General features: G+C 47.8%; 1 protein-coding gene and 1 long non-coding RNA gene across 3 annotated transcripts in view; one reads left to right on the plus strand and one right to left on the minus strand.

Annotated features, from left to right (window-relative positions):
• LOC146208365 (uncharacterized) overlaps window positions 1–24,180 on the plus strand; it is a 590,053-nt gene that overhangs the window by 36,955 nt on the left and 528,918 nt on the right. The gene's annotated exons all lie outside the window — the stretch shown is intronic.
• On the minus strand, window positions 9,210–12,969 carry LOC146208367 (uncharacterized). Its single transcript, XM_084592948.1, has 4 exons — window positions 12,943–12,969; window positions 12,702–12,792; window positions 10,283–12,242; window positions 9,210–9,336 (listed from the first exon to the last, which is right to left on the minus strand). The coding sequence occupies exons 1-3, from the start codon at window positions 12,952–12,954 to the stop codon at window positions 10,306–10,308; spliced, it is 2,040 nt and encodes a 679-aa protein (XP_084449074.1). The 5' UTR covers window positions 12,955–12,969; the 3' UTR covers window positions 9,210–9,336; window positions 10,283–10,305.

Consider the following 24,180-nt stretch of genomic DNA (forward strand, 5'->3'; position numbering starts at 1 on the left):
CGAATAATCACGAGCAAGCTCTGACAGGGGTTAGTCGGGCGCTGATTGGTCGACGATTTGTATGGCATCACGACACTGCATGCCATTGCTGAGTTCGGAAGGCACTGCCTACTCGGGCTTATTTGAATGGGGAGCGTAATATGGGAATTTATCCTTCCGGTACATTTGGGTCCCGAATAAGGACGCTACTCCGGGTCCACACAGGTACTTGGTACTTTCCCAGATTGTTCGACGCTACTCCTGGTCCACACAGGTACTTTACCAGACAAAACAATTCATTGGCCCTACATTGGCAATATCCGGCCCATCAATGCCAACATGGGGCCAATATTAGGTCGATGTTTTGCGACGCCTGGGTTCATGCAGCATTGTTGAAGTGGGACTCCATGTCCGTGTTGGTTGATGCGCCACATAATGCGGCTGTTCACAACTGTATGCTAAGGAGTTTAGCTAGCAGGTAATAAACCTACAAATAAGGGGTTAGTGATTAGGATAATTACAAAGTGTAAGGAGTTTAGCTAGGATATATAGTACAAATTAAGGCCGAAGTTAGTTACTAAGCTAGTTACAAAGTGTATGTGCCCGAACGAGGATTCGCAAAGGGAGCCGAAGACGGGAGTAAAGGCGGAGCTTAAGTGTCCCTAAGCTTCTTTAACTATCAGTGCGTCTTCACACGTGTGTAAACGCCAGCTGCGCATTACAACTTGATCCCTTTCTGCCGCATTAGCAACGGAGCAGGCCAAGGCAATGTATTACCGTTATTCCGGCCACGACTACTGATAACGCTAACACATCTTGCCTCCGCAGTCGTGCCAGTTTTCTAAGGGTAAGTTTAGACGAAAACACAACTGGAAAACGACGTACAAGCGAGGTCGATTCCATTCGCTCATGCGAATGCGTGTCCGCTGAGAAGCGGCTTTTACGTGCGGGCATTTCTCATTACCTTGGCGACCTTAACCTATCAGCCCTGCCATAGATGACTCAGATCACCTGAGCTATTCTAAATCTACATATGATTCGAATATTTACCTCGTCGATTTACCGTAGCGATCTGGATTTACTGCTTCTTCAGGCAGAGTTATTGGAAGAAAAGAACGCTATCGTGTGCAGCCGATTCACAATAGATAACAAACGAATCTTTTTTATTAGTCCTCGCAAGGCATAAGGAAGCAATCGTACGTCAACAAGAAACGTTCAATATCAAGTTATTTGTAAGATATGCTAGAAAACATTATACAGTGCCAGCGGGCCATATAATACGAAAGCAGGAAAGGCAGGACGTTAAACTGCTGTTTATGGGAATGACACAAGTCATCTTGCCATCAGTGCCATCATGCGTGTATGCCAGCTGTTTGTCCGTATGCTAGATACTGCTGATACATAGCCGCATGCTGGACTCCTAACAACACATGAGGATCTGTCATTGCTATGACTACTTCATCTCGTGTTTAGCTAGTGGCGCAGGCGAGAACCTTTTATTTTTCATTTCATTTCTTCGTGCTAATAAAATCTTTTCCTACGTCCTGTCCCTTTTGTGTCGTCTCTCGGCACCAGTTGTAATGTTTAACCACATATTTTGCGTAATTACCGCCCACAAGTACACATTAACTAGACCAGAGCTGCCCGACTCCGCCATTCGCAGTAGCAACGCAGACTGGCTGCGTGACAAACGGGCTGAAGGAGGCGAAAGCGTGGCCTGATAACACGGCTGCGCATCTCTGGGAAGCGATTCCATCGCCTCGTACAGGGTAACCAGGTTAAAAGATGTCGTCGGCGAAGTTATCGCGAATCAGAGCGAAAGGCCTCTTAAAAACTGGACCGACCTTCTGCGGCGAGCGCGGCGGAAGTGCGACCTTGTTTTGCACTGCCAGCCGTGACGACAGCCGCCGGTGCCTTTCCGCGCCGCTGAGAGAGAAGAGGAGCAGATTTGTCTCCTAACAGACAGGGGGTATAGCCGCAGGAACACACACGTACGCTTTGCTGTGGCCGCCTGAACAAGTGGCTGGTGGCATTTTATAAGATTTCACTGCACCGTTTTGGTCCCGTTTTGGTCCCATTTTGGCTCCCGTTTGCCGCCTGCACTTGTGGATCTTAAATCGCTTAAATGCATTTTTTGACTCGCCTAATGAGTACTGTTTAGCTTGTGCTTCTATCATCCCATACATGCTCATTAGCACGCACTTGTAAGTTACCACCCCATGCAAGAGGCCACCCGAGATAGACAAAGCCCCGCTATAACGAAGCCGTCAGTCAAAGGAGAGACAGAAGATGAACCTGTAGAGGGGGATACCCGTTGGTCGTTTTTCAAAGCCCGGCCAGAACATAACGAAATGACGTTCCATGTGGTACTAAAAAAAGTGGTCGAAAAGAAGTGGAGAGCGAAAATCTCCAAGTACTTCTACTAAGAAAGAAGGTGCACACTCGGTGCAAAGCATACGGCAGACTTCACAAATCGCGATAGAGGAAAGGAAGATACCAAAAACATAAAAAAGTCATGAAACAAAGAATGCTAAGTGCAGAAAACAGTGGAGCAAATAAACGACGTGGTAAATGGGATTTAAGGATCCAAAGCGACATCAGCCAATTTCCGGTAATTATCACCACCTGATTGAGGTTCTTTAATATGCGAAGGCATCGCAAAATATACGTGCAACTCACGTTTCGCCACTGTCAAAACACGGCCTCTTCAGCTGTATCTCACCTGCCTCCTCGGGCTCAGATCTCGAGCTCACTAACTACTGAGCCACATCGGTGTGTCATGGAAACAGAGCCAATAGCCACAGATACCAAGGAAAACATAGGGACGTTTTTATTTTGTTGAGTATTACAAGGAGAGAGAGAGCGAATAGAATCGAAAGGCAGTGATGTTAACTAGGCGATGCCCATTAGGTTACCGTACACGTGGGGAGGCGAATAAAGAGAGAAAAAGTAAATAAAGCGGCAAGGAAAGGAGCCTGGCACATGTCCAGAGATCAGTAGTAAAAGGGGGTAGAGGCCGTACACATAAATATTAAGGGGGCCATGGGGGTAAACGATAAGAAGAAAAATCACATGCCGCGGCTGGTATCCCAACCCACGAACACAGAATTTCACGTCCTTTACTGCACCTACTGAGCTACGGAGGTGGTGGTTCAATATTCGACTTTCCCAGATGTGAGAAATCCACGTGCTTTTTCTTACGTTTTGATTTTGCGCAAGGGTATCTAGATTTTTGAAGCTGACTCCATTGTGTCAGATTTAACCGGATCGACGAGCCTCGCGCTGTAGCTTGCTTAGGTGAAACGTGTGTTTTCGGCGAACAGTGGTTTATCGTTAGCTTTCATTTTTCTTTTAAAGGAATTTAAATACGACAACCAGGACTCCCAATTGTTATTTTTTTATTCAGAGAGAGCTCGGCGTGCAAAACGGTTGAGCGTAGTAGCCTTTTGCTTTTAGTATTTACCTCGGACGCAACACGATTTCATTACGTGTCATGATCTGGCCTAAACGGCTAAGCAGCGGTTTAACACACAGCGATAGCTTCTGAATTATTATACTCGTCTTGTCGCTGCGCAACTTGGGAGAGCTGGCTGCTGTGTAAATATCTGTTCAAGGCTTAATACAAATAACGAAACGGGGTTGTGACCTCCAGCGATGGCTCTGTGGTTAGGGGTCTTGACTGCTGAGCCCAAGACATAGATAGGTCCGATCACAGAAGCGATGGCTGCGCTTCGATGAAGCCGAAGCTGAAGCGCCTGTGTAGTGTGCGATGTCCGCGCACGTTAACGAACCCCAGGCAGTCGATAAATTTCCGGAGCACTCCCCTACGGCGTATCTCATAGCCGATGCCACTTTTGAATGCTAAAGTTGATATACCATGTGAAAACTGAGTTGTATTGCTTCAGCCAACATTTCTTTGCTGCTGTTTCTTTGGCAAGTATAGATAATTTACAGGTGCGGGCATAAGTAAACGGAGCACGCTTTTCCGTTCAAATTAAAATCACTCGTTTTGCACTGGAGATAAGGGAACAATATTGTCCTAGTGAAAGGGCACTGGCGTCTACTACCGGATCGCGTATACCAAGACTGCCAGTTTCAAATATGCAACGCGTGAAAAATGGTAGAAGAAAAAGCTTGATCCGTTTACTTTTGCCCGCACCGGCACGTGCAGGATATAAAAAGATGCATTGTGCTTGACATGCAGGCACCACAGTTTGATAGGCGATATAAAGTTCTAGGCATAAAAAGAAATGTTCCTAATGCGGCGGTGTTCATAAATAAAGCGGAACAAAATTTGCCTGTCGTTAACTTGTCAAGCAGATGAACACAAATCGATAATTTGTTGATGTCACTGGCACACACCGCGCAAACGGGAACACAGCCTAATTGCCGAGGTTCGAAATGGCTGGCAGGAAGGAAGAAGAGCGCATTGGAAGTGGAGGAATTTTATGCGAGCCATACGCAAAAGTAATGTTTGCAATTTTTCAAGAACTTTTTATCTTCAGTACAGGGTCGTAACGGCAGCACAGTTAACGTGAAAGTAAAACTAAATCCCATAAATAACAAGTCGGTTTTAACTCTACGGCAATGCAAATAAACCTGCTCAAACACAACTGCGCGGTGAAAATATTTTCGGCGATATTCTCCAGCGCCCGAAGGCTAGCTAAACGCGGCTGCCCTGTAGGCGTGGCCGCGGCGATACCGCGACCCCTCAGTCCCCAAGGAAGCCTCCTACGCGGCGGCGCTCTGGTCGGCAGAAAATGGCCGCGGCCGGGAGCGGCTAAAAAATCTGGTCTATAGACCTTTTCAAAAAGTGGTCGTGGGCGTTGCCATATTGAATACTGGGCTGTGCTGCTAGCTCAGGAAAAGTCGAGAATTATCTCTCCCAAACCCGCCCCACAGCCCAGCCAAAGCGGTTTCGCCGAGGCTCGTCAAAAGGTCTATAGGAGGGAGTTCTGTGATAATCCTGTTACCCTTCCTTCTCTACTCTGCATTCTCTGCAATCTCATGAAAAGAAGAATGACTGGGATTTATTGTGTATGAAAAGCAAAGAATAAGGTCTAACGTCCCCAATATGACTAGGGCTATGAGGGACACCGTAGCGGCGGCTCCAGATCGTTTCGACCACCAGGGAGTTCATAAAAATTCCGAGAGCACTGTTGAATTTATGGCAGAAATGTGAAAGCCAGAGCGTTGCTGGTGCACAGGTGCCTCACTTTTGCTCTCAACATCATTATCAGTTAAATGCACCGTCATTATCATTGATACTGTCATCATTGCCATTATCCCTAATTGCAGCGTCATTGTCACTGCTACTGTCATCCTCACTGTAGACAAGAATTATGATGTGCGTTTCACGATCTCGGGCATGGCGCAGTTGGTTAAAGCTCTCGGCTGGGAATCCTAGGGATGGAGGTTGGATTTCTGGTGCAGATAGGATGTTTAATTAAGTTTTAATTATTGTTATGATATCATCCCTACTAAATTACCGAATTACGTCGATGACGTCAGCAGTTTGATTGACCAAATTCCTGAGTAAATTTTCGAAATTGCTGTCTAACCGGATGTGACGTCACATTAGCTAACATGTGACGAAAGTGTGTGAAACAATCGTGGCCGACAATACGAGGCCGTTAAAGATTTTCGCCTTAAAACGTTCACGTTTAGTTCATACTGCACGGAATTAGCGTTTTGCCTCCATCGAAACTCGGTCGCCGCTGCCGGCACCTAATCCGCATCTTTGTGATCAGCCGTGGAGCGCCGTAAACACTGAGCCACCGTGGCGGCGCAAAAAGGACAGAATGGCGAACGTTCTTCCTTCAGTGAGTTACTTTTAATACGGCACCGCCATGGTAGCTCACTAGTTAGGGCGTTCGTCTACCATGGTGGCCTCTTCTCGATGGAGACCAAATTCAAGGCTCCCGTGAGTGTAGCGTCATCAATTCCCGTTAAGAACCCGCCATTACCGAGATTATTTGGAGCTCTTCATTACGGCGTTGGCCTGTTTCGTTTTGCAGGCGTTAAACCTATACCATACCATACTGTACCGTACGGTACCGTGCCATGCCATGCCATGCCATAACATGCTATACCGTACCGTACCGTACCGTACCGTACCGTACCGTACCGTACCGTACCGTACCGTACCGTACCGTACCGTACCGTACCGTACCATACCATACCGTATCACATCATACTGTACCGTACATTACCGTGGCAAACTAAAGGAGATTTAATGCAGTTGCAGTAGAGACGAGCAAGGAATGACTAAAGTACGGATTGCGTAAAATGCGAAAAGAAAACAAGAAGGCTAGAAATGTCAAAGAAATGCAAACACAAGAGTTCAGGTCGTTTTAAATGGAATAATTAACATTAAAAAGAACCGCGACTAGATGAAATGCGCAAGAGTACTACATAGCTAAAATATGCGCTCTAGTTTTCTGTGTAATTTTTTATTGCGGAACTAACCAGCCGTGAATCAAAGGAAATGTCTAGATTTGTCTACCTATAAAAGCTGAATGGGTGCTTATCCTATACTGGCTGCCGATATTTGGATGATTTTCTGCTTCAAAAAGCGCCATTTAAGGCATTTCAGTATACACTAAGTCCCTTTACTCCAGCCATCCGCCTCCATGTCTTTACACTCCCCCCCCCCCCCCCCCCCCCCCTCCTGGTGTTCACAGCTAGAAAGTAGGCGAGGCGGCCGCTGAAATAGACTTCATCACGCTGTACATATGTGCACTTTTTTTTCTGGAGCTCTATGTGATGAATTTGAACAAGATTCCTACCCTGCACAAAAAGACAACTCACGGCGTCCCTCAAGAATGAAAGCGTTTTAACCCAGGTTCTATTATGTTGTTTCCTGTCTGGGAGTCATGATTATAACCCCACGCCCTATGCCGTGCGTTAAAGTCTCCCATTATGATTACGTGGTTTTTCGTCGCCATCGCTGTGGTGCTTTTAACCAGGGGTTCAAAGTTGGACGATATCACGGTATGGACCACTAAAGCGTCCACCGGAGGGAAAGAACAGAACTTGCAGGAGGCGGAAGAATGCATCGTGTATTTCGCAAGAAGCAGCGGCGTGGAGAAGTCGGGATTTATCCGAATACACTCAAGGAGATTTAAACCTGAAAAGATAACGATATTATTAAACGGAAAACCAATAAAGGAAGCGGACAAACTCCTGGTCCTTGGTATGTGGCTGCAAAACTACGGGAAAAGAGACCACGCGATCAAAACATTAACCAAAACAACGAACCAAATATGTGGAATGATCCGCAGGATAACGAATAAAAGAAACGGGCTAAAGGGAGCCGACGCAATCAGGATAGTTACTGAGGCACCTACTAACGAGACTTGGCCACCGAGACGAAATAAGAGAGATAGAAAATTCGACTGACATAACTCAAAAGATTAAGGAAACGTTCGCGGTCAGCCCTATAGCAAAACAACTTGGGCCCCCTACCCAACACAGGGAGGAGAGAGGCTAGGGCTAGAGCTCTAGGCCGAAGCCTGGCAAAGCAATCAAACTTCCTCTTTGTGGATGCTTCCACGTACAGAGACAGAAAAGCGGCGGTGCGAGCTGTAGTTAACAACCAGGGAAAAGAAATATCCAGCATGCCAATTAGAACCGGGGATGTAAACACGGCGAAGGAGGTGGCGATAGCTTTAGCCATCACGGAAGCAAACAGAAACAACAAGAGCTATACAATAGCAACAGACTCACATGCCGCATGCAGAAGCTTCCTAAGGGGGAGGATAAGTAGGCAGGCCGGCGCCCTCCTCAGGGAGGCGACAAAACTCAAAAACAAGCTGAATGTGGTATAGGCACCTGGGCACGGAGGGGTGGAGGGGTCGACGCGACAGTTCGAGGTTATACAAACCGAGCGAGCGACGACAAGGGAGAAACCAACACTACTCCGAACAGCTACGGAGAGCTCACCATGTTTTGTACGTTAGGGCGCCGTAAATACCCGCTTCCCCACAAGAAACTCACAAGACATCAAGCGACTACCTGGAGATGGCTACAAACTCATACCTAAGTCGCTACATAGACAGTAAGATTTGGCCTACGCAATACACTCCAGAATGCGTGTGGTGCGGAGAGATAGCCACCCTCTGCCACTCCCCATGGGGCTGTCGGGCGTGCCCGATAGAGCCCAAAATTACAAACCCGTCAGTTGAGCTGTGGGAGGAGTTTCTTTCCAGCTCCGACCCGCAAGGTCACCTAGCACTGGTCGAGCGGGCCGAAGAGGAAGCAAAAACCAATGGGATCCTGTATCCAGGAACACTACCTGCAGCTCAAGACCCCAACCCATGAAGCCCTTCCCATTTTGTGGAATAAAGTTTTATACTACTACTACTACTTGATACAGTGCAATGAACTCTCCGCGTGCCATGCTCATATTCCCATTGTACAGATGAAATGGTGCAAAATGTTGAAGATAAGCGCTGAGTTCCGACAATTTTGTGAACATACGCAAAGCCGCAGTCATGGGAGCTTCCGGGATACGGTAGTGAGAGTGAAGGAGCTGGACCTTTTCATGGCCAGTGCCCAAGCTCGGGTACACGTCCTTCAGCCTTCGCGGCCTGCCTGCAGTTTCTCGGTATTGGATTTTACATACCGACAGCGCGGCGCCGAGGTACCCAATGACAAAAAAAAAAAAAAAAAAGCGAAGCTCAGGCGCAGGGTGGTAGAGCGTGCAGCGGTAAGCAAATTTATTCTCGGATAGAAGGGCCGTTTAATTCCTCGCTTTCAAACGGCGTAGCGTGAAGGCCGTAAAAACCGGCCTAAAATTTGTTTTGCCCATTACTCTGTGGTTTGCTGGCACAGCATCAAATTCGCCGCGACATATTACGAAGAGCAATGACCTTCGTCCTGTTCGTACTTATTCATTGCGTTGCTATCAGCGCTATTGGCGCGTGTATCGAATTAAAGGCGGCGTTTTTGTTATTTTCACTAAAACCCTTGCAGCCCTCTCCTTAGTACATTGGAGAAGGCGGTTGATTAAACATTGACTGAAATGTCTTGAAGCCCGGTTTCCGATATTTGCCAGTGGGAACTTGAGGCAAACGTATTAAATTTTTGTTCTTGTTTCGGTCTAACTTTTTTTTATTCTGTTTGGAAGACACTATTTAATAATTGTGTGGGCAGTGGTGGGAAAATGATGAGAGCTCTTAAACCTAAAAATAATTTATTCAGTTTAGGCCGCGGATAAAAATCGGGAATGAAGGTAATGGAAGTTTGTAATGAAGAACAGACAATTTTGATTCGTGAGCCGCTTGAGATGACATGGGGATGAATCTTGGTCTCTGCAGATGAATGCCTCCATGAATTTGTACAGTCGATGATGCTCTGCAAAGGAAAGAAAACACTTGTAGCTTAAGATACGCTTATCCAACCAAAAGAACTACAAGTGCTTTTAAGCACAATATGGCATTCGATCCTAGACAATACGGCTCCGTAATTATCGTTACTTAGAGAAAAAGCAGCCCAAACTTGTTACGAATACAGATGCCACGTTAACAGCATCCCGGGATAGCAATCTTCTTTTCTTTTTTTCTCTCTTGCAGCGAAAAAAAGAGGGGGAAGATGAAGATGTAGACAGAAACATTCGTCGAATAGGTTTATAAACATGATGCCAAAACTCGTTTTAATCAGAAGAACAGACAATTTTAAACAAGTAAGAACCCAGACAGAACACACTTTCATATTAAAATGAAACCTTTAATACGCATATCATGCTGGAGGAAGATTTCATTAAAGTTCTTACATAACTTCAAGGGCTGAAAAAAGAAACCGTTCTTTGCACTTAGATAATTAATGCATCGTATCAAACTCAGCCTTGAACGCTCGATAGTTCTGAGTCGATTAATTTCTCATTATTGAGACATGTCTGAAAGGGAGGAATAAAACAGCAATAAAAATGGGAGCGAAGGCTCGTATTGCGCGACATTCTGGGACTGCTACCGAATATAAAAGGAGCTAGCCGAGCTCATTCATATTTATGCGTCCCTTCGCAGGAAATGAACCAAATCAAAGCACGCTTAACCGAGCGTAGCGACGCCCCAAGTGCCTCGAGCGCGCCGAAAAGTAAAAGAAAACCATAAGACAGAAGTGCGAGCGGAACTGAATTAAACATGCCCACACACGCGCAGAAACTGATAACTCTACGGGAAAATTGAATGCGCCCAAACTTTTAGAATACAAATCGAGCAAGTCTGCGGCCTCAGATCGTAGAAGCAAGGGAGTAAAATCAAGAGCAATCTAAACTGAGCGAGTGACGTGGCCGGTTACTCACATGGGTAGAGATCTCGGTGCCTTTCACGAGTGGACTCCCTGAATAATCCTTTTGCTCAGGTCGTAGACGGAAGACGCGTCGACGGGCGACGCCTGATGCCTCAATCTTCCCGCGGTTGATCGGGCTATCCTGGCTTGGCCGTAAGGGTCAGCAACGATGGTTGCATAAGGGAACGAGTAAGGAGAGTGTTGGAACGTCGGAATCTGACCGGGCTGCGCCAATTGGTACGTCGATGGGTCCAGGGGAGTGTATTGCTGGTACAGAGCTCCGGGATACGGTGAGGCGGCGACTGTCTGAATCTGAGGTGCCTGTGGAGCTGCGAGTACTCGAGTTTGCGCCTGGAGCTGCGGCTGCACTTGAACTGCCTGCTGGTGAGCTACTGCTGGACCTTGTGCTGTGGTGACTACATTGGGCTGTACACGGATCTGCGGCTGCCCAGGTGCTATAACTTGACCAGTGGCTTGGACCTGAGGCTGTGTGGCGACTCGCTGCACAGTCGGAACTGGCCTCAAGACCTGGGATGGAACGGCGGGTGGTCGGGATTGACCAATGGACGTCCGCGCAGGCTGCAGAGGCACCGAAGATGAGAGCTGCCGATTGTAGACGACTTGTCCTGGCGGCACCGCGACAAGAGGGGACGCTCCGAGCTTGTGGGTTTCGGCCACTGGCTTAGGCGTCGTCTTCTTCGGGGCACCGGCGTCGCTGTGAGAGTGGGAACCCTTCGAGCGAGTAGAGGATGGCCTCGGAAGCGGAGGCAGGGCTGGCGGAATGTTCTCTACTGGGAATGTTGGACGGAATTCGATGGTTGCCGTAGATGTAGTCTTGCGAGAAACAATTGGTTTCGGTCGAGGACTGGTCCGGGGCACAGCAGGAAGAGCAACGGTCTGGATGTCTGGAGAATCCTCCACCGATGTGTCCAAAGTGCCACCGAGGGGCGGCAGTTCGATGCTGTCTGGGATCCTAAGCACCGGCTTGATGGGTGCATCCGGGGACAGGGAAGGCTTCAAGCCACCTGGACGCTTCCTGTAGATGACGTTTTTGAGGATGAGCTTGCTCGGGGTTCCTCCTTCGGGTTCCTGCACCATGAATCCTACCACGGGAGCAAAGCTGCTTGTCGGTGTAAGAGAAGGCTGTGGTGCTGCGTCATCCTTGTCGAAGTCAACGACGACGGCTGTGACAGATCCCGAGCCAACAGCCTGTCTTCTCTGCCGCCTATGAAAGAAGGGGTTGAACAAAGCGGCATCGTCGAACACCGAGCCAACACCATATTCACCTTCGGGCTTCTTGTAAGACACTCCTCTGGGAAGCTCCGCAAGACGGCTCAAGCGCTTATCCGGAGAACTTGGTGCGTCCCCATGGACCGGATATTCTCGGCTAAGCTTAGCTTCAAATTTCTTATGTTTTTCCACGTCTTCGCTCAAAGAAGGATTGCGAGCTTCGAAGACAGATCCAACGCCGTAGTTTCCTTCGGCTTTCTTGAAAGAAATACCTTTACGTGGATTCTTTTTGAGCGATTCTTTGGCAAGCCTGTACAGACTGAAGCGTTCGTACTCCTCCTTTTTAAGGTGCTTGGGCAGGGCAGCTACGCTGGTCAATTCCGACTCAGCGGTAGCGAAATCTTCAGACTGAATCACCGCATCGAGGCCTTCATCTGCGGACCTCTTTTGGATACGCACAAGGCGGCCGGGGCTAGACAGTGGGCTACCGTTGGCTCCTCTTTCGATATAAAGGCTTCCGAGACCGAGTACCTCCGTCAGCCTGCCATTACCGTTTGCAGCTACCGTAGCTCCGGGAGGGATGGCAAGGCGGCCGTTTTGAACCACAGATCCGATGCCGTATGCCCCTTCGGGTGCCTTGAAAGAGCGTCCAATGGGAAGATTCAAGTTGACTGCCTGGCCAGGGCTCACTGGTGCGTTTGGTAAAGGTGGCGCTCTTATAATATTTGCTGCGGGAACTTGACCTGCAAAGAAGATATGCACGTTATTGGCGCTGTTACGTAGGACGGCTTTTAACAATGAAAACAGCGCTCACTGCATTACCTGTCTTGCCATAGTAAGGGTAGCATTCTACTAAGGAATATATTTCTCGAGCACAATGGATTAACAAAAATCACCTTCACAGCCGTACATTTACGCGTGCATTTCCCTGTTGCCTTCACATAGACGCAATTTAGAAATATAAGCTTTTCCTTTAATCTTCTTTATTGATCCAACTGGTTGCCCGGAGCTTCGCGTTTTTAAACACATATCCTCCAAACCGAGGACGTATTACTTTAAAACCTGACTCCTATTTCCACCCTGCAGTGAGCAACGTGACTATTCATTAAACTATTTATTAGCATAATGGACCGTGACATTTGGTCAGGGCAATAGCTTAAAACAAGATACAGGCTGACTATGCGGCATATTCACTGGCTTACCTGTTGGAATTCCACTGGTTCCCACGCCATATGGGATGTACCGTTGTCCATGGGCACACAGAAACGTGGCCAACAGAACGATTGCCAATTGCTGAAAAGAGCAGGAAACAACGCGTCGCGCTTAATCCATGGGGCACATTCCTCGAGAGCGGCGGTGCACGATCCTCCCAGTCACAAGCCTAACGCGACCAGCGGCCGCCGCCACCTCCGCACCGGCAAACCGCCGAAGTGAACCGCTTACCTGCGCCTTCATGTCGAATGTGGCAAGGTGTTCACCCTCGTCGTTCGCTTTTATAACGGGCGTGATCGGGTGACCAATCCCGATGCGCGCGCACCCTGCGGCCCGCGGAACAAGTCCCGGTGGCGGAGATTACCTCCGAGGTGAAAGTGTATTTCTTGGGTTGCAAAAGATCCGTATGGAGCCCTTCTCTCTTTCTGCACTCCTTAGCTCGCTCCTTAACGTGAAACGGGCCCTCACTAGGAGAGAGTGTGGCGCAGAGAGGGGAGGTTTCTGGGGAGCGACTATCAGAGCACACCATCTCACCAGACGCGTTCCGCATTCTCAATCACGCGCCCTGCTATAGCCAGACTGCAATGAGTCGACGTCCGGCGCGAAGACGAAGGCAAGGTTACGGCATCAGACGCAACGATGGCCGCTTGCGTCGTCGTGGGACCGCAAGGGATAACTCACAACTCGTTACCCCCTTCCATACGCAAATGGGTCATTTCTTTTTATCGCTCTTCCTGCCCCAATGATGACGCCCGATATTTGTGAAGTCTTTACTCTTGAAGTGCTTATGAGGAAATGTTGGCTAAAAGAACGTTCCCTCCTCCCGCTTTGCTCGAGCCTTGCGGAGTGCTGTTTACTGAATCTTAACGAACGCTACAGGCCGACTCGAGGGTAGCGGAAGTTGGCACGGTCCAGCAGCCCTCTCGCAGTCGCTTTAATAATGCGGTCTGGCCAGACCAGCAGGAAACATAACGCAGGCTGTTTGCGTAGTGCACGAAGGAAGCCAGCGGAGCGTTGATGTATTGCACCTTACTATAATTGCGCGCCTGGAAGCAGGCGCAAAATACAGAAAGAAAAGAAGAAAAAAGCTAAACTCTGTGAAAACAGGAAAGAGTGTAAAGTATAGGAAAGCTCTAGAACAAAAGGCGCCTGATGGAAGGTCCGGTTTTCTGGTTTCCTGTACAGATCTTTTCGCCGGTTCTCCCGAGCCCGCGGCAACGGTTTTCACGAACATGACAACAGGCAAGCGATCAAGGTCAAGGCGTCCGAAGCGCAAATCATAAACAAAGCCGTTTCTGAGGCACTCAGAAGAGAGCTTTTCGACCCAATTCTCAATGCGGCGACGTAAAAGCGAATGCGTGACATGCATGGCAAGTGACTCGTCACAAGCAAGTAATTCAATATCGCCTCGCCCTTCAGGGCAGCCAGCGATTGCTCCACACAATAGCGGGCCGTGTGGCGGCAGCGGCTCGATAGACTAATGCTCTAATGACTGCCGTGAGCTTGAGTAGGTGGTATAGGGGGGGTTAGTAAGAAGTGCTGTAGAGGAAGAGAGAAGGGATAGCGTTCCGTGTCTGGTACACACGGGTCCTTGACGTATTTCCGGAAAATCGAAAGGTTCGTCGTACGAGCGCGGGTGTACTGAGAGCTCGCGTCGAAAGATCGAAAGTCATGGCGTGCAAAGAGGCGTTGTTTGGTAAGAGCTAAGAGGCGGTGTGCAAAAGCGAGATTCCGTTTAATGGTGTCGAGATTTTATGTTCGTACGTGTGAGGTTCACGGTAGCTCCTGTCTTATCAGAAAAACGCACCAACACCCGGATGAAGAGGTCAGAGCGGCGTGTGCGCGCCGGCCTCGGCTGTACGCAATCCCTTTTGTGAATCTGTCACGTCGCTCCAGAAACGAGGGCTAAATCCTGAACTTGTTGACTCTTCTTGACGCGTGCCGCTCGCGGCTCTTGTGCTGGCTAAGTCAAAACAAGACACTGCGCAGTTCGCCAAAATGAACATCTAAATATAGTTGCAGCGAGCTTTATTTTGTTTGAACGTGCGCAATAGCCATCATAAGCCTGATCAAACTGCATCTGGGTCGATTAAAACGTCTAACTTTACTTTGTTTCTTTCCTGGGCGAATCAACTCAAGGGCGCTTGTATGCATTCCCATGGCTACTGATTTACTGGCGATTATTTGAGAGGAGAAAGATCATGGTAACACGCTAAAATGTATGATGCTTAATTAGACTGGACCGCCGTTTGCGCATAGGAAAAGGACAGTGTGAAGAAACATTGAAATTTGCGCCCCTTCACCCCACCCCCCCCCTTTTTTTTTTGTTTTCTTCCCCCGCAGTATCACACTTGGACTGTAAAACATTTCTCAGCTTCAGAGTCCATACTGAGAAAAGAAGTTTTTTAACTATTTTAAGGATGCCATGAAATACTTGACATCGCGCAAACTGTCCGTAACTTTCAAAACCAGTTGGCATAAGCAATTATAGTCACGATTTATACTGTAGAAGACAGCTATTTGTGAACAAATTAAGCGAAATTGAGAAACTCGTTATGAGATACATAGGAAGGGTGTAACTGCTTGATCACATTCTGTATACAACTGTGAAGAATGAATTCGTAAGTCTGAAGGCCAGTGCCGATGTCGCGTGTGTGTTTTCTTAGCTTGTTCTTTCCCAGTGTGTAAAACTGTGCGAGCGAATTGTAAATTAGGCATAAGTTAGACAAACTAAGCTTCTGCGACCCATAACCTGAAAAACAAACAAAAAAAAACTATAGAAGAGGTGTCTTGAAAAATGGGATAGCAGTTGGCCGAATTTGTGTCACTGCATCTGTGTACATCAGTATAATCATCTTTCTTAGTAATATGCAATGATCCGATGCCATAAATGGTTTACCATGTAAGCGCAAAGTTCCTTTACAGCTACAAGCAGAGAATTGAAGGGAAAATGAGGGGCTCGATCGTTAGGATACAATAAAGGAGCCAACAGTCTACCAGTATAAGGTAAACGTAGGCGATTTTTTTATGTTTTATAGTTGATATTAACAAGAATTAGTCCTGTAAGGATTTTAGGAAGAAAGAATATTCTTATTAGATTGTTTGATCACAGAAGTTTGCTTTTTCTCTTTTTTTTTTTTTTTGCTCTTAAAGGAGGAAAGTCCTTAAGAAAGAATTCTAAATATTAAGAGGGGATATGTACAGTCATGAGCAAAAGTGGTATACAACACTCAGCCAGTGACAGAGCTCGGGAAAACTACGTACAAATGCTGCCTATATAGCGACAGCGCAAGAGACAGCGACAGTGACACATGCATGTGGATAAAACTGGGCACTGCCACTATTGTTCCGATCACAGGTAGCTGTTGCTAGATGAAGTTGGCATGCAGTTTTCGCGAGCTCCGCCACCGGCTGAGTGTTGTATACCGCTTTTGCTCAAGACTGCACTTACCTGAAGGAACGGAAGCCTACCGAAGCACAGTGTGACCTGGGGCCGTATTTTAGACAATTCGTCATTTTGTTCAAACTGTTACGCACGCGTGACGTGCGCAGTATGACGGTGCCAGGTTACGTAAGCACACAATCGGGATAAGCATTCTGAAGAAAAAGAGAAACAAATGTTCGAAGAAAAAAGCGCTGTCGTCTGCTACTGTACATTCGCGCCAAGTATGAAAACGGCGATAGCCGCTGCGGCGCATTCCGCGATTCGGGCGCCTCAGGTTGCAGTGAGGACAAGTGAAATATGCTGCGGCTTTGATGGCTCTGTGTACCATGGCATACTTGCGGTCGGACATTCGGCAGCAGCTACGCATGGAGAGGCTGAGCGAGTTTACGAGACGCGAGAAGCGTTGCAGTTGAAGAGCAAGAAGGGCAAGGGAATATTCGCAGTGACATGACGCAGAAGGGGAGCGGAAAGTGGTATTGCTCCTCATAAGCGCCGATGATCTGTCACGTTCACTTATCAGCGGCATTTGAATTAACTAACACGTTTAAGGACCTCGTCGTAAACAGAAGGAATCCACAGATCTGCAAAGTAGCTCCTCCACTGGCGAAGAGGCGCCCTTGCGGCCTTCATGGTCCATGTCCGAGGACAACGCTCGCAGCTTCAAAGTATCAATTAGCGTTAGCTAATGTCTGTGCTGCCCACCCTTCTCGAACAGCGGAGTTATGACTGGCTACCGTCATGTCAGCAATTCTGCTTAAGTTTCTAACATATGTCGGCTTGAGTTGTGTAGAGTGCGGAAAGTAGCGCAGAGAGAGAGAGAAAGCGCAGAACTGACTAAGTGGAAAGCATGCGCTGAGCCTCAGATATGATTAAATTATTATTCGCTGGCGCGCGAAAGGCTCCTGCGGAACGCGAAAGCTGCATGAGAACGACAGAGAAACAGAACGACGGAATACCAGGAAGGATAATTAGACGATTCCCAGTAGGCTACTGTATGCGTAGAGGGGGATAAACGGAGAAAAAGGAAAGAAAGCGAGAGATGGCTGAAGAAATCGTGGCATGAAGCTAGGGCAATGCCGCGAGCGCGTGTTCCTTACTGTCGGAAAGGTAAAAGGAAAAGCAATAAGGAAAAAACATTTTCTGGCTTTATTAAAAAAGCAACCAATACAAAAGGTCAATAACATCATGCGATTATAGCGTATCGTCATAACGGGCTGTGGAGGGATCATAAGCAAATGGGAAACCTGCGTGCATATCTGAGCGAAATGTTTCATGAATCACATCACATGTGCATATCATACACATTCCTGTATTAAAATAGAAGCTGTCAGTAATTTTTTTTTTGCTTTTTCCATCGGGGGAGGACTCATTTCATAATCATTGAAGTGAATGCATAGTGCTAGATAAAAAAGGCAATGTTTAGGGCTGACGTTTAATGCAGTCCCTGTTGATCCATCGCTGCCTTTCACCGCGAAGTTCCTTGCATACCCACTACACCCTATGCCTACTGAGACTGTCGCACTCACGAACCGTCCAACCTGATTATTAGAAAGCTAGCTGAAATGCTTAGGGTCTCGTAGATTAACCGCTTGCGTCATCAAACTGTAATCGCTGCGCTTGGCAACAACCGCGCCGATCGATGATTTCTCTTGAGGACTAAGCGTCTGAAACGGGAGGGCAGCTATGGCCCTCGTGCGGCTGTAAATTTGCATCTTCATTATTAATCCTCTAAAAGATTGCGCAGCGGAAACGTGTCCCTATGACGTCGATTCAGTGCTTTCCGCAATTACAACAAGACGTCTCAGTTCACTTCACCACCCACCAAACTGCCTACCAAACTGCGGTGAACGAACTGCACGTCAAATTCGCCATATTGTTTTATTAAGCGGTCGCCTCAAGGGGTGCGAAATGTGGCGCCCAACTTTTTGTCATGACACGTCCTTTTGACATCGCGGTATAATGTGTATGCATGACGTATTTGCCGCTACACAACGTCAGCCAATCAGATTTCAGGAAGTCGACACCAAGCCGTACTTATATTTCAGTGCCCCATTGGAAATACAAGCAGAAGTGATTTCCTCCCTACCGTATATACCTACTTTCTTCCCCCATAATTACATATATTTGCCATCCAGGTAGCATGAATAGCTCTGCTAAAGATCTGTTTGCAGAACCACGTCATTTTGACGTCATCGCAAAAGGCCATTTCGACATTTATAAATTTCGCGCTACAAATTTGAAACACGTGACTATTCTGAGAACCAATCAGAAAAGCAATATGGCGCTGAACACCGGCCTTACGTGTCGAAAATAGTGCCCCTGCAGCTAAGAGCTCGAAGTTTGAAAAGCAAATTCAAAACAACATTGAAAGGTAGAAAAGCGGCACTCCTGTTTGGATCTGACAACGCGAGTTTGTAGTCGGGGTGCTGTTGTCTGTGGCTTTGAAATCACTCCAAGTAGGCTAGCTGCAACATCCGCACTAATTAACAAGTATTAAATTAACCAGCCGGTTTCCGAGCTCTTCTCAACGCAATAGCGCCCTTGAAATTCAAGAGAATGCTTTTGTAACCAACCCTTCATCGTTACGGCAATCATGAAACCCCACTTCAGCTTTTCTTTCCACCCGGGCTTATGTCCAAAGCGCCCGAAGTTCCGCTAACAATTTGTCGGCCGAAGCCTCCTTCCTTTACAACGAAAGTGGCCACTGCCCGTTTGTAAGGCCTGCCACCAAGAGCTGCAACACGAAACCTCGGCAAAGCCCATTCTCCTGTTTATTCGATTATGTTGTAACAAAGTTAAGCGCCCGAGGAGGCCTTAGGCAGAGGCAGCCGTTGTGTAGAAGGAAGGCTGCAGGCACCCACGTCAACTTGTCAAGAAAGCGGGGCAGTTCAGCCTCCTTTAAGTGCTCTTGCCCTGCCCGCGCCGCTGCATGCGACAACGTTTGGCGTCGACAGCGCGTCGAAAACGTCGTCGACGACGAGGCGCCTTTTAAGGGGGGTGCGGGTCGTCCTCCCACAGAGCAGTCCAGCGGGGGCCTAGGGCCTCGAGACATTTAATTCGCTCGCAGGGCCCCCAGAGTGGCGCCCGCTACCTCTTCTGTTTTTTTTTTTTTGTTTTTTTTTTTTTTTTTGCGTGGGTCCGGCGTGTCAGTCTTCTCCTGAAACTCCGCCATTTCTTCCTTTTCCTCCTCTGGCTTCCAGTCTGCCGACAAGAGGCTGCATAATCTTTAATGCCTCCTCCAGTTCTTCGGCGCGCGCAAGGCTCGTAGGAAACCAAGCGGGACTTTGGACAGGTCTGAATAAACAGTGCTCGAAATTTTCGCCGCGACCATACCGAGCAACATTTTATGGATTGAACTAAAGCCGACGGAAAGCTCTTTACGGTGGGCGAGAACCTTGAAAGATAAGTCCATCGTTCTTTCTGCCGAGACAAAAGCCTCTCGAGAACGTTCTTCTTTGACAACCCTCAGCAATGTGAAAGCAACCGTCGAAAAGGGAAGAAAAAATGCGTCAACACTTGGTTGACTACAAAGTGACGAATGTCATACGTGCAGCTTTAATGCGAGCCGAGCAGCCCTTCCGAGGCAAAAATAGCCCGGCCGCAAGTACGGCCGGGTCTTATCTGCGAGACAGGGGCCCCTAGGAAAGGCATTAATATGCGACACCAGCCCTGGGCGAAATACAGACACTCCGGCGCGAAGAAGAAAGGACGGCACGAAAGACACTGGGAGCATAATTTAATCAAAGATGCTCGAGCTCGGTGGTGACGTAAGTAAGGCAAAGACAAAACGCCGGAAGCCGTGTATGATTGAAGCTCCGAGACCGCGCGCTTTGCTCGCCCCATGCGGCAGCGCAGTAGCCTCTTGTTTCTGCCGCTCTTATATCCCGCTCGTTTTCGGTAGGTCCTTCAGCCGACAACTCCTCCCGTGCTCCCTTCGGAGCGCCCTAGTTCCATTCCTCTTCATCCCGAACGGGGAGTGCTCGGCTCAGGAATGAAACTACGCAGGGCGGGACGCGATACTGACGCCCACCAACACACAAGAAGCGGCGTTCCTCCTCCCGTTATCTTTCCTTCGTCTGTCTCTGTTCTTCCCAGCAATCCGAGGAGTCGGAGCTCTCCAGACAGCTGTGGCGGCTGCGAGCGAGCGTGAACGCTGCGCGCCGAGCATTATCTGGCTGACCGGTGTACGTGCTCTGAAAACGGGAGAGACGCTCGTGATATGCCCCCCCCCCCCCCCCCCCCCTCGCTCCTATCGAGCAGTGCCTCTCTGCACGGTAGCGAGAGGAGCTTCTGCTTTCGAGACGCCATCCGTGCAGCCGGAGACACCGGTCCGGAATTTCTAATTCATGCCGGCGGCCGCCGCTTGAGCCGTCTAGTGGCGACGGTATGAAACATTGGTACATGAAACAAAGCACAGCCGGTTTTTAAGGGACTGGCTGTGAGAGCGTGCTGTCAGTGTATTACTACACTGGAAGCAGCGCCGGACTCTTTCATGTTCGTGTGGTCGACAGGCGTGGCGGATATAAGGAAGGTACTAGGTCAAAAGCCGCTGGAGGAGGGAGCTGATACCCACGGGGCAGCCATGGCTGTCTAGTAAATGATACTTATGCGCTCCTTTATTGATGTATATCACCTCAGAGAACATTAACAGGCAACTTCATGACTACACAACAGTCGAATCTGAAAAGAAGTTTTATTTTTCATTATTCATTGACGCCGTGATTGGCAGAATGGTGACACATAATTCATCCATGACTAACTGGCCCTTTTGTTAACTTTGCTGCCTGCAAAGACAGCTTTAAGTGTTATTTAACCTGGATTTTGTGCAAAAAGCATATCTAATCGAACCTGGACCCATCACGGCGGATGTGCTGGTATAACGCGTTGCTATTTAATTCAAAGACCTGAATGCCATTTCAGCAGCGGTGGGCGCGTCACAATGGGGGTGAAACGCAAGGCGTTCATAAACATGCGATGTCAGAGGACGTTAAAGAGCCTCATGATGATGATGATGATGATGGTGATGAAAACATTTTTTTATACAGGGAGGGTACGGGAGGGGTCCTTAAGGGGCCGCCCCTTACAATTACATGTTGTCGAAATTATTCAGAGCTTGTTTAGGTTTTGACGGCAAGTCTCATTAAACCAACCCAGTCAAACCCATGCTCGAAGCCAGACTCCGTTTTCGAAACTGCCCCGAGTCTTTCTTTTATCGCGTTCGGGTAAACAAGTGTTCTTAACCTTTCAGCTGAGTCGATATAAATATATGTAGCAGAAAGGTACTTCGCAAGAAGCTCCTTTTCGGCAACCTCGTGGAAGATAAGAAAACGTGTGTACGAGAGTACAAGAACTGCAACAACAACAAAAACAACAACGTGCGCACATCGACCTGGCTTATCGATAAATAACTGAAGAAATGACGAAAGTAGTGAACGAGTAATCGCTATGCAATATTAGAAAACGAAGTATTACACTCTGGCTCTCGAAAAGAGAAATCAAGGAAGTACGATGGACTGCGAAATGAATTGAAGTGTGACGAGAAGAGACAGAAAGGTGACGACAAGGACCTTTCGTGCCTTTTGTTTCGCGTTACTTTCATGACCAAAAAAGAGACCGGGTTCTCGGCTCGTAGAAAAATCGGGCTCTGCCTCTGCTGACAAATGACGGGACTCCCCGGCCTGACGGGGCGAGCGAAGGTTCCCCAACTTGTGTAGCGAAGAGCGGCTGAGCGGAACGTGAGTAACTGCGCCATTTTTCTCGGAAGTGTCTCCGCGAAAGTTCTGCGGTTTCCATAAAAGCTCGGGAGACGTCCAATAGCTCTCCGCTGCCAAGCTAAGCATGTAACAAAAAAAAAAAAAAAAAGAGAGATTAAACTCGTTCGGCACCAGACTTGTTTAACTCATCGACTGGTTAGAGCATAGTAAAAAGGTGACAAACTTTCCACTTCCAAGTTTTCCTACTTCCGAACTACTGCTTAGTAAGGCACTGTTCTGAAACCAGCGCCATGACAGGCGGCCAGTAATTTTGTCAACGCATTTAAACGGAATAACTTGCATGCCATCATTTTACGAGTTAACCACAGTTCTTTTCTTGTGATTTGCGTTTAGAGAAGATCTAGCCGCTCGGAAGAAGTTAAAGATTGCAGTGACTTGTGCTCGTTTCTGCACACGACGTCAGAGGCTAGGCATGAGGATAGTATCCGCGCGGCGTAAAATTGTAACGCTCTCTCTCTCTCTCGCTTTTGATTTTAAAGAAAAGAAAAGAAAGAAAGATAAAGGGATGGAAATAACGAAACAAAGAATGCAGGAAAGAAGCACGACTTTTTCGTCATTTACATGTCTTCCAATATTAAAGGGCCTCGGATCTCTCTTGACAAGCTCACTTTTATACAGCCGTCAAAACGCTCGAAGCTTTTCCCCTAAACATTTTCTAAAATGGCGCTGTTCGGCTCTAAGCACAAGGCACGACACCAGAATTAAGTAGCTGCACAGATTCAAGCGCATTTCCTGAAGCGCATCTGGGTCATCCGCTAATCCTGTCAGCCATAATCACTGGCCATAAAAGCCTGATTTTGAATTCCGGCGCGAGATCACCACTGAAGAAAACAAAAATTTGGTCTTGACGGAAGACACGATGAGGTGTAGGACAGCGAAAAGGAAGGCCATTTCCGGCCAATGCGGCTCCTACTTAATGAGGATGCCCGGCAAAGGTTTGGTATTCACTGTCTCGCCTGCAAAGCTCTGAATTGGCGGTTTATTGAGGTCTTGGAAGACAGCCTAGCACTCTGAAGCGATAAAACTAAGCATTGCATGACTCAGCCCCGGATCATCAAATGACAGGCCTCAATTCTGCTGTAGAACACGGTAGTGATGTTGTGGACCACTGCGGTTTATATTTTTTACGCCATGATTTATCATTTCCTGGTAGCGATGTACTTCTGATTTTGAGCTCTGGTTGGTGCGTAAAAAAGGCCGGAAAGTCAGCGGAGTCCATAGAGAAGCGGTATATTTAGAGCGCAAAAAGTTTTGCCGCCTTCATCATCAGGTATACTCTGGTTACTTGCAGTTGCGCCCATTTCATTATTACAAAGAATTTTGTCCATCAGAGTAGAGGTTCCCTTCTTGCTTTCGGCATAGGTTTGGACAGCAGAGCGATACATACTTTAGTCGTACCCAAGGGATCTTATTGAAATAGGGCAACGACTGCGCTGCACTTATTATTATTGCCACGGAGACTCGTTTTAACAGTGCTGACTTAATGGCGCAAAACCCATGTGACATTCTGGGTGCACCATAATGCGTGCACTTGCATTGAAAAATAATGGGCCGCAGTGCGTAAATATGCCAGGTCTGTTCACATGGATGCTTGTTGCACGAATCACTAAAGTAGTTAGCTCCTGTTCTCTTTAAAGAACAGCACCGTTATCTTCTATGTGTCTGGGCAATCGATGGCAATGGCAGGCCTGCGCACGCTTTAATGACGCCCTTCCCGTTGATTTGACTTTGAGTACACTTTATCCGAACTTGCACACCTTATCAAGGGATTATTGGGGAAAGGTAAATGATGTCAGTGATCCTCAACTTATATAGCTTTTTTTTTCTTCGTATTTCCAAATATATTTCGCCCTCTCAAAACGTAGCCTAAATTACCGCCTATGTCCTCCCCTAAGTAGCCTCTCTGTGTCGCATTTCGACTGAGCAAAGAAATTGGAAGAGGAGGAGAAAGAATATTGAACATTTTTCGATACTAACGCCAAACTCAGTGCAGAGGTACAGAGCCCGTCTGTAGTGCTTTAACCTGCGCACCGAACGAAGTTCTGACAACAGGCATGCGTTAACATCATCAGCCAGCATTGCAAAAAGCGAGAGCCGTATTTCACGAACGCCGGCCATCGTACCCAGACAAGGACAGGGATGCGAGGTAATGTACGTAGGTCACGTACACAGCGTAATTGGTGCGGACCAACGGCGTGGAACTGTATAACCCCGTTCGGGAGCACTGTCCTTGCGACACAGTCGCGCGCG

This window comes from Amblyomma maculatum, chromosome 1, assembly GCF_055883805.1.
Source record: "Amblyomma maculatum isolate TAMU_Amacu chromosome 1, ASM5588380v1, whole genome shotgun sequence".
Taxonomy (NCBI): domain Eukaryota; kingdom Metazoa; phylum Arthropoda; class Arachnida; order Ixodida; family Ixodidae; genus Amblyomma; species Amblyomma maculatum.